The 9,899-nt window shown below is 33.2% G+C and overlaps 1 protein-coding gene across 1 annotated transcript; it reads right to left on the reverse strand.

Moving 5' to 3' along the window:
• Window positions 1-3,035: 3,035 nt before the first annotated feature.
• LOC134683866 (uncharacterized) lies at window positions 3,036-8,272 on the reverse strand. Its single transcript, XM_063543173.1, has 4 exons — window positions 8,009-8,272; window positions 6,400-6,504; window positions 3,669-3,851; window positions 3,036-3,262 (listed from the first exon to the last, which is right to left on the reverse strand). Exons 1-4 carry the CDS (start codon window positions 8,209-8,211, stop codon window positions 3,094-3,096), a joined length of 660 nt encoding a protein of 219 aa, XP_063399243.1. The 5' UTR covers window positions 8,212-8,272; the 3' UTR covers window positions 3,036-3,093.
• Window positions 8,273-9,899: the final 1,627 nt, after the last annotated feature.

Consider the following 9,899-nt stretch of genomic DNA (forward strand, 5'->3'; position numbering starts at 1 on the left):
TCAATGTAACGAGAAATTCCCGCACCTGGAGGTATCCTTCAGCTGGCCCCTAAACAAATATATACTAGTTCAGTGATAATGAACGCCATACTAATTTAATTAATTAAACTATTGTTTGTCTGTTTTTCATTTTCCTTTTTAGCCATGGTGTTGTCAGTTTATTTTCGAATTATGGGTTTGACTGTCCCTCTGGTATCTTTCGTCCTTTTTTTTATATCGATCTGATAACTCCAGCCATTTTTAACGGATTTTTACAGTTTGTTCTGATGTTTTGTTATTTCACCACGGTCTCCAGTTAGAGAGTTAGGGTGCTCATAGACATGTTAAAGCCTATAACTTACTTAACATGCTTAATGTGCCTGCTCCTAGGCAGGAATTTATATTTTATTAGTTGTCGTTGGTTCATTATCTATCATATTAGTTGTTTTGAGATATGTTTTGTTATAATAACGTTAGTGGTACCAATTTTCCTGCACCAGATGCTCGTGGCCAAAATATTTGAACTTGCAAAGCTTATATAATAGTTGAAGAGCTATAATCCAAAAGTATAGCCAAATCCGTGACAGAAATCAGAGCTTTGCATGAGGGAGATACATTGCTTAATTTATAATAATTTCTAACATTTGGTAACAGAAAATTTAAATAACACAAAAAATCCGTATTTTCATGCTAGTACCGAAGTAATGGCAACTGGAATGGTGATGTCCTCGGAGACTAACAGTCCACCAGCAGAGGATTCGACCAAGTGATAGTAATAACATAAACGGTACCAATGTTCCTGCACATATAAACTAGGCCTTTACTTATCATTGATTCGTTTGATATTTTTCATTTCGAACTTTTAGCATTTGACTATACGGTATGGTATTTTTTTCTCAGGGCTGAAGGACGAACAATTGCTTATTAATGCATAAATCAACTGAAATTTAAGTTTAGACGATCTTATCACATCTCCTTGTTTTCATAAAGATTGTCTTCAGAAATTTGAAATGAGGTATATTCAAGTAAAAGAAATCTATCAATCTACTGCAGAATATCATTTCAATCCTTACATTGTTGCAGAAATATCATTTTTTTTTTACTGCTCTTATAATTTTGTGTATGCAAAATTGAAGGTTCGAAGAATCTTCTCTTTTAACACAATGTTTCAACAAATTATGGTACGCACAAACACATTTCTTGTTTGGGATCATGGATAAAGACAACAGTAGTATAAACATATCCGCGTTACAAACTTAATCTGAGGGAAACACATCAAATATTATAAGAGGAGAACAACGACACGACAGAACAATTTTATCGTGTGAGGAAGGGCACTGATTCAATAAATAAAAATTCACCGCAAATGCTACCATCAAAGTGTTACATGTGTTATACCTTTTTTATCAACAAAATATTTGTTGACTTAGTGAATTGATATTGTAACAGATAGTCAGTATTCCAATGAATACTTATTCGATGTATGTCCTAGACGTTTTGATACTCATTTAGTATCTTTATATAAATTTAGACTGATGGTTTTCCTGTTTCAATTGTTTTACACTAATCATTCTTGGGTTCTTGATAGCTTGATATTCGGTGTGAGCCTTATATTGACTTTTTCAATAAAATCAAATAACGCATGTTCGATGTGCAGGTTTAGTTAATCCTATTAATCAATCATTTACTTGAAAACAATATATCCCGAAAACGACAAAAAAATTATTGTAAACTGCATGATAAGTTATTCATCTAATTTTTATTCTATATCATAGCTACCTGACTAAACTTTTAACTTTGGTAGTTAATTATTTAAATTTTTTCCCTCATATTCATGTCAACAAACCTTTCCATAGTTAGATAATCACAAGTTTGCTGAATGCTATCCTGGCGTTTGGTGTTTTTTTAATAGTCGAGAAAACAAATATGAAAACAAAAGTTGATTATTTTAGTGGAAATACACGCGGCAGAAAACCTTAGTGCAGTAAAGTGGAAGTATTTTGCTTTTACTTGTATATAGATTGATTTTATACTCATTTTTCTTTGTATTGATTTCCTTCCTATTATTGAGTATTCTATCTTTTTATTATTAATATTTTAGGATTCGTATACACTTTTTTTATAATTAGTATTCGTTCCTATCTGAAATGTTCAATTTCGAGATATATTTTCATTATACGGATCTGATGAATACGTTATCTAAATTCAACCATAATATTCGTTATGAATTTAGTTCCGTATCAATATTTGAAAAATCTAAATTTTAATGTAATCCGATAGGTAGATACAATGTAGTATGCAAATTAAACTATTTGTCTCGTCTTTCTCTTACAAATTTTTTACTGCAATTTAAAATTCGGCCAAACATGTTTTAAATAAATCTTTAGAGCAAATATTTTTGTTGAGATAAACTCGCATTATTATCCAAGTGTTATACATTTTAATAGGATATAAGGAGTCAACTTTTGCATTGTTCACTAAAACTTTAAGTCTATTTTCTAGACAAGAATATCAGAAAATGATGAATCTCTATTAAAGACATTAATATGTACCTCATGAATTTAAAAGTATACCGTCAAAGATAATATAATGTTCTGGTTGTAAAAGTAAAAAGAAATTCTCCTCAAGGTCAATTCAAAATTGATAACAATTGTGCACGATTGATTATTCCATCTAATATACAAAAAAGCATAATCACTTACAAAAATAATTTGTCAAACGTTGTTAAAGTAAGTGATACAGTTCTAAAATGAAATTATAAATCATTTTGATCTCTGAGACAACTACTAAGCTGTGGCGAATCTCTGAGACTACTAAGCCATGGCGAATAAAAAATTGTAAAACAAAACCTGATAGGGAGGTATACCAATCAAAAACTACACAATTGGTTGAAGATAAATGAACTTTCGTTGAGAATTCTGGAGTTATCTATCTGTTTTTAAACAGTCGTGGAATGGTTGAATGTTTTCAGTTTGTAATGTTCACTCTGGAAATTATAGATTAAATAAAAACAACAAGCATATTAATCAATACCATTATGTTAAATTTAATCCACACTATATTTGAAAGATATCTGTCTGTTGGTGTTTATAGCGGAGTAGCCATTGCTTGGAACTAAGGGCATCTCAGTCGCATACATGAACAACATTGCGGCAATCGGATACGTCTTCGCACTAAACCGGACCTTGAGCACCAAATATAATAATAATATGACCTCCATGTACTCTGTCTGCAGGCAGTGATTCCTGAATATGCTTCCTTTACTCCTTGACAACCCCTAGATCTATAAAAATATATGTATCGTGTCAAATGGAAGCTTTTTCGAGAACAGTAAAACCACCCATATTTCTGATACCGGATTAAATGATATATATATATATGATTTCTTGCAAATCAAATTATAAATGCCGAATTATGTATGATGCAACAAAGAAATGAACACTAACACATACTGTATTCGGAAATGATTCCATTTTAATTCATAAATTTTAATTCAATACATGACATCATTAGCATTCTGAACATTAGTCACGCGTTTCAAATCTTTTTTTGAAAAGCAACTTCTCATATTTAACCTTATGCCATGCGTTTAAATAGAACATACTGAATTGAACTGTGCGTGGTTTTTCTGTAGCAGTAAAAAAGTAATTTTTAACAACAATCACACAACTTTCATGAATATTACTCACGTGCAGGCAGTGTAGGGACAACGTAGACGATACCATGGAGAAAGCATCCAGCATGTTTGTCCTTTGTATACGATGGTTTTTGGAAAGTAAAAGTACTTTGTGTATTTTGGGCACGTATCAAGCCAGAAAGGAACAGGTCTAGGTGAAACAGATGATTTGTCAACAGGTTTTACATCAGCAGTTCTAAAAAGATACAATTGTATTAAATGAACTAAATATGTGCCTATTGTTATGCGTTAACTTTTCTACATTGGTTTGATGTATATGGGGAGGATTGAGATCGCTTAAACATGTTTGACCCGGCCGCATTTCAGCGCCTGTCCCAATTCAGGAGCCTCTAGCCTTTTTAAGTCTTGTATTATTTTTACTTTTAGTTTCTTATGTACAATTTGAAATTTAGTTTGGCTAAGGTAATCTTGCCTGGGATAAGAAAATCCTTATTTTTTCGAACATTTCAAAGTTTTGCTAGCAGAAAATTTATAACAATGACCACAGTATTGATATTCATGTCAACACCGAAGTGAGACTACTGGGCTGGTGATACTCTCGGGGACCAAACGTCCACCAGCATTGGGATCGACCCAGTTGTGTAAATAATTATCAAAGGTACCAGGATTATAATTTAGTTCGCCAGACGCGCGTTTCGTCTACAAATGACTCGTCAGTGACGCTCAGATCAACATAGTTGTATCGTCAAATGTGTACGAAGTTGAAAAGTATTGAGGACCTAAAATTTCAAAAATGTTGTGCCAAATACGGCTAAGGTAATCTATGCCTGGGATAAGAAAATCCTTAGTTTTTCGAAAAACTCAAAGTTTTGTTAGCAGGAAATTAAAAAAAATGACCACATTATTGATATTCAAGTCAACACCGAAGTGGGACTACTGGGCTGGTGATACCCTCGGGGACCAAACGTCCACCAGAATTGACATCCACCCAGTGGAAATAGTTATCAAAGGTACCAGGATTATAATTAAGTACGCCAGACGTGCGTTACGTCTACAAAAGACTCGTCAGTGACGCTCAGATCAAAATAGTTGTATCGTCAAACATGTACGAAGTTGAAGAGCATTGAGGACCTACAATTACAAAAATGTTGTGCCAAATACGGATAATTTGTCTGTTCTATGGTCGGGTTGTTGTTTCTTTGACACATTCCGCATTTCCATTCTCAATGTTAAAATTGACTGCTTAAAGTATCATTTTCCTTAGTTATAGATTATATATTTAAAATAACAGATGATACTATAACATACATTATGCGGCAGTAAACGTTTTATGAAATTTAGATTTACAGCGCTTTCGGAAGACAAAACAAAGAATTAAACGAACAATCAGTGCTCACTATAACAAAGAAAAAAGAAAAACACAAACAAACTGAGCACACGACAATGACTAGAAAGTATATACATGTACATTGGAATACCAGTTTCACTTTGTAAATTCTGAACAAAACTGGTTACAAAATACGTATTGATATTTTCATATTCTGTGTACTTAAACATTTAAAGTAGAAGATTTTCATAAAATAGGTAATCTTAGAGGCATGCTTTTTTATTAGTTGTTAATGGCTTTGAACTAGCTGTCTGATAACTGCGAGTACTCTCAGATCTATTGATTTTGTGTCGGGATGTATAAGTACCCGGCCACGTCCACTTGTATTTTTTGTCTATCTGATGAGTTAAGCCTTTTTCTACTGATTTTTATAGTTCGTTCTTATGTTGTACTGTTATACCACTGTCCCAGGTTATGGGAGGGTTGGGATCCCGCTAACATGTTTAACCCCGCCACATTATTTATGTATGTGCCTGTCCCAAGTCAGGAGCCTGTAATTCAGTGGTTGTCGTTTGTTTATGTGTTACATATTTGTTTTTCGTTAATTTTTTTACATAAATAAGGCCGTTAGTTTTCTCGTTTGAATTGTGTTACATTGTCTTATCGGGGCCTTTTATAGTTGACTATATGCGGTATGGGCTTTGCTCATTGTTGAAGGCCGTACGGTGACCTATAATTGTTAATGTTTGTTTTATTTTGGTCTTTTGTGAATAGTTGTCTCATTGGCAATCATACCACATCTTCTGTTTTATAAGTTCATAATCAGATGAAGTTTTGTATGTACATACGTATATGCAAAACCTAATATTCCATCATTGAATGAAAATGAAATGTTCACGCACCGGTGTAAATTTGTATTGAACTTCTTTATTTTAGTTGATCGTTTCACTGTCATATTCAAATTCTGGATCGAAATTATTTTCAAAGGAAATGATTGAAAATTTAAAAGATTCTTTATTGGCAAATCGGAGATTTTGATTCACAAAAAGACATACGTTTCTTTGTAGTTCATAATTGCTTTATACTAACTGGTATTGCTTTTTTGTGAACGTATGTGCTATAAAATAAACTCATCATAGATACCAGGAATGTCATTTTATATTTACGCCAGACGCGCGTTTCGTCTACAGAAGACTCATTAGTGACGCTCAGATCAAAATAGTTATAAAGCCAAACAAGTATAAAGTTGAAGAGCATTAAGAACCAAAAAAATCTAAAAGTGTTGCCAAAGAAAGCTAAGGTGATCTATTCCTGGGATAAGAAAATCCTTTGTTTTTTTTCAAAAAACTCAAAGTCTTGAAACAGAAAATTTATAAAAACCACCATATAAATGATATTCATGTCAACATCGAAGTGCTGACTTCTGGGCTGGTGTATAAAATTTGTAAACACTTACTTGTGTCTGTATGTTTCACAAAAACCGTGTCCATGACCTCTAGCAAAATGAAGATCGTGTCTGTTCCTTCTTCGGGACTTAAATATAGCTCTTCTTATAGATGCACTGAAAATACATGCATGTACAGTTATTAAACAACCTGACAGCTGCCACATGTGGAGCAGGATCTGCTTACCCTTCCGGAGCACCTAAGATCACCCCCAGTTTTTGTTGGGGTTCGTGTTGCTTAGTCTTTTGTTTTCTATGTTGTGCCTTCAGTACTATTATTTGTCTATTTGTCTTTTTATTGGCGTTTTCAATTTATTTTCTATCTATGAGCTTGACTCTCCCTTTGGTATCCGTCGTCTCTCTTTTGTTAGGGAATTATAGTTTAGTCAAAATAAATGAAAAAGGATCGGGTTTTTTTCGAATGCGAGGTGATGCTAGTTTTTCTTCTTGAGATACAGTTTAACACAAATTTTATCTGTTTTAGCAGTAGAAAATTGATTTTAAGTCGTTTATTCGGGTTGGTGATTTGTTTAAACTGTCTATGATATATTTGTGTTTTCATTAATTGGCGAATGCCTTATGTTGTTTACAAGGTATTCGGGAACAAGTCCTTCTTATAATATTGGGTCATATGTAATATATTCTAACATTTCTTACATTTCATTATTTCTTAAGTGATTGTTTAAGGATATATATAAAATCATATTCAAAACAGTGTGGTCCTGGCCATTGATTGACGACCTAAATTATCCCAATTGACTGGGACAGATTAGGTGAACGTTTGTCGGTAACAATCACTGCTCACTATGTACTTGTTAAAGACACTGAATCTGTGGGGTCACCAAAGGTTCTCAACACCTAAATTAAGCAATTCGAAAAACGAATCCGGAATAATACGATGTGTTGATTTGTATTAATAATATAAATCAAAACATAAAGGTTATTCCTGAATAATTTTTCGAATTATTTTATTATTAAAGGTGTTAACCTTTGGTGACCCCACAGTTTAAATTCTATAATAAGTAAGAAGTGAGCAATGGTCGTTACAGACAAACGTTCACCTAATCTGTCCCAGTCAATAGGATAATTTAGGTCGTCAATCAATGGCCAGGACCACACTGTTTTGAATATGATTCTATATATATGTGTTACATATGGCTATGATCCATTTGTTAGAATAACAACACAAATCCGCCCTGCTTTTCTCGGTATACATGGTATAACATAATCAAATGAAACTCATAGTTGTTCATACAATGACTTATCATTTTTTATCTTTCCAGAATCACCTCAATTTACTCATGCTTAGTAGTAAGGTTGCATGGTGCTGTTAAATATTCAGTTTCTGCTAAATGTGATTTTGAAATTGCTGGTTGTCTACTTTATATTTACTAAATCCATGTAGTTAACCTTTTTCCACACATATTATGATTCGTTCAAATACAGAATTTAAATATTGGGACCACACCCTAGAACACTACAACTCCATTTCTATAAAATAACGTCTTTATTTAATTTTTGCCATCTTGAAAAAACGCTTAGATGCTAGCAACCTGATAGAATTCACAACTTTTGTTTTGGTGAAGTGTTTACTTGTTTTAACAATGCTAAATGTACTTACGTTGGATATCTGCCGGAACGTCTTGCTTCAACCAACTCCTCTATGTGTATTTGTTTTGGTCCAGTGCAAACCCTGTTAGGAGTAGGTTTTGGAGCAATATTAGGAACAGGAGTAGGAGTAGTAGTTGTAGGAGGATTCGTAGTTGAATCTGTGTAAAGAGCAGAGGTAGAAGGAGGAGTAGGAGGAGGAGAAGGAGGAGGCATGCCACCATGAATAACTGATGGCACGTAGATGACAAAAATCACTAAACGTAATGTGATGTGCAGCCTCTGAAATAAAAATAAAATTGATCTGTAAATAATCTCCATTTGTTTTTTGTTTAAGGTAACGTTATTTTGGCGAATGTGATATACCTAAGTATCTCAGACATTTAAAACAAATTAAAATCTATTAGTATAAAATTTAATAGATAAAATGTCTAATAACATTTAAAAATAGATTTCGATGCGATAGTTATAACTTAAAATTAACGTTCTTGAAACGCTTTGGGTACGCATGTGGTAAAATATGAATATATTGCCAGGGCAATTCTGTTTGTACTCCCACGTCATATGCGTTCTTATGAATGAGGTACCCGACGTCATGGAAAGATGACGTAAGAAATATAAGCATTTTACGGAAAAACTGAAAATCATCACAACAAGAAAAGTTGTGCTAGGCGTATTTCAGCTGACCCCTAGACAAAAAAGTGTACTGGTTCAGCGATTATAGACGTAATACTAAACTCCGAAACATAACAATGAACTAAAATCAAAATCATAGAAGACTTAGAAGGACAGAGGCTCCTGGATTGGGACAGGCGCACAAATGCGGCGGGGTTTAACATGTTTCGTGAGATCACAACCCTCCCCTATACCTCTAGCCAATGAAGAATGAAAAACACACAGTAATACGAACAGTAAAACGCACTTCAGTAGGAAATACAAGTCCTATGTCAGAATAGGAAACAAACTAAGAAACTAATTAACATGCATGACAATGATAAAAAAATAACAAAGGACTACTATACATAAGGCTAGCAGTTACTGGCATACGCCAGCTCCAGACCTCAATTAAACTAATTGAAAGGTTTTATATGTCCTCATTATGCACACTCTCTCCCCGTTGCATTTATTGCTAATTTGTTCCGGAACATTCATGAAATATTTGTCACTGGCAACAACAAAAAATCGAAAATTTAAAATAGGTTGTTTACATACAAATTACTAAGAAACGTAAGATTCAACTTCCGAGGACAAAGTTGCCCTTATAGATGGATTTGAATATGTTTTAACTTTACGTTGTTCAAACACCTCTTTAATTGTTTCGTTCTTATTTTGCTTGAATTTCAAATTTCAGTTTTAGCGTTCCGTATGTGAATTCTTTACTTCAAATTCAGCGTTTAACATTGTACTGGTTTTTCGAGAGCGACATTGGTGTACGGCCAAAAATGGAAAAAATCCATCATGCAGCTGACATGAGGCTTCTCTTTGCACGCCCCATTCTGATTGGGTGTACATGTGAGTTTGCTAAAAGTCGATTGTCGTACGATAACTTCAAAATACCCAAATAACAAAATGCAAATACGGGACAGTAATATCCTTTCATACAAAAAAATCTATTCCTTTTGTTTACTATAATAAAACAGTGGTTGATTTAGAACTTTAGGTTAGGTTAGTATTTTAAAAGTTTGTACAAATTTCTAAACTATCAAATTTATAAACGATATTTTGAAATTTTGATATTTTAAAACTTTGATCAAAATTCCAAAAATCTAAAATTTCAAAACTTTTTAAAACTTTGAATTGATAAGTGTTGCACGGACCTATAAGCCAATTACTTTTATACATATGATACATAAAAGTAAACTATCATTTAAATTCATCCAAAACTATCTAAATACGTTATGGTA

Source organism: Mytilus trossulus, chromosome 9, assembly GCF_036588685.1.
Source record: "Mytilus trossulus isolate FHL-02 chromosome 9, PNRI_Mtr1.1.1.hap1, whole genome shotgun sequence".
Taxonomy (NCBI): Eukaryota; Metazoa; Mollusca; class Bivalvia; order Mytilida; family Mytilidae; genus Mytilus; species Mytilus trossulus.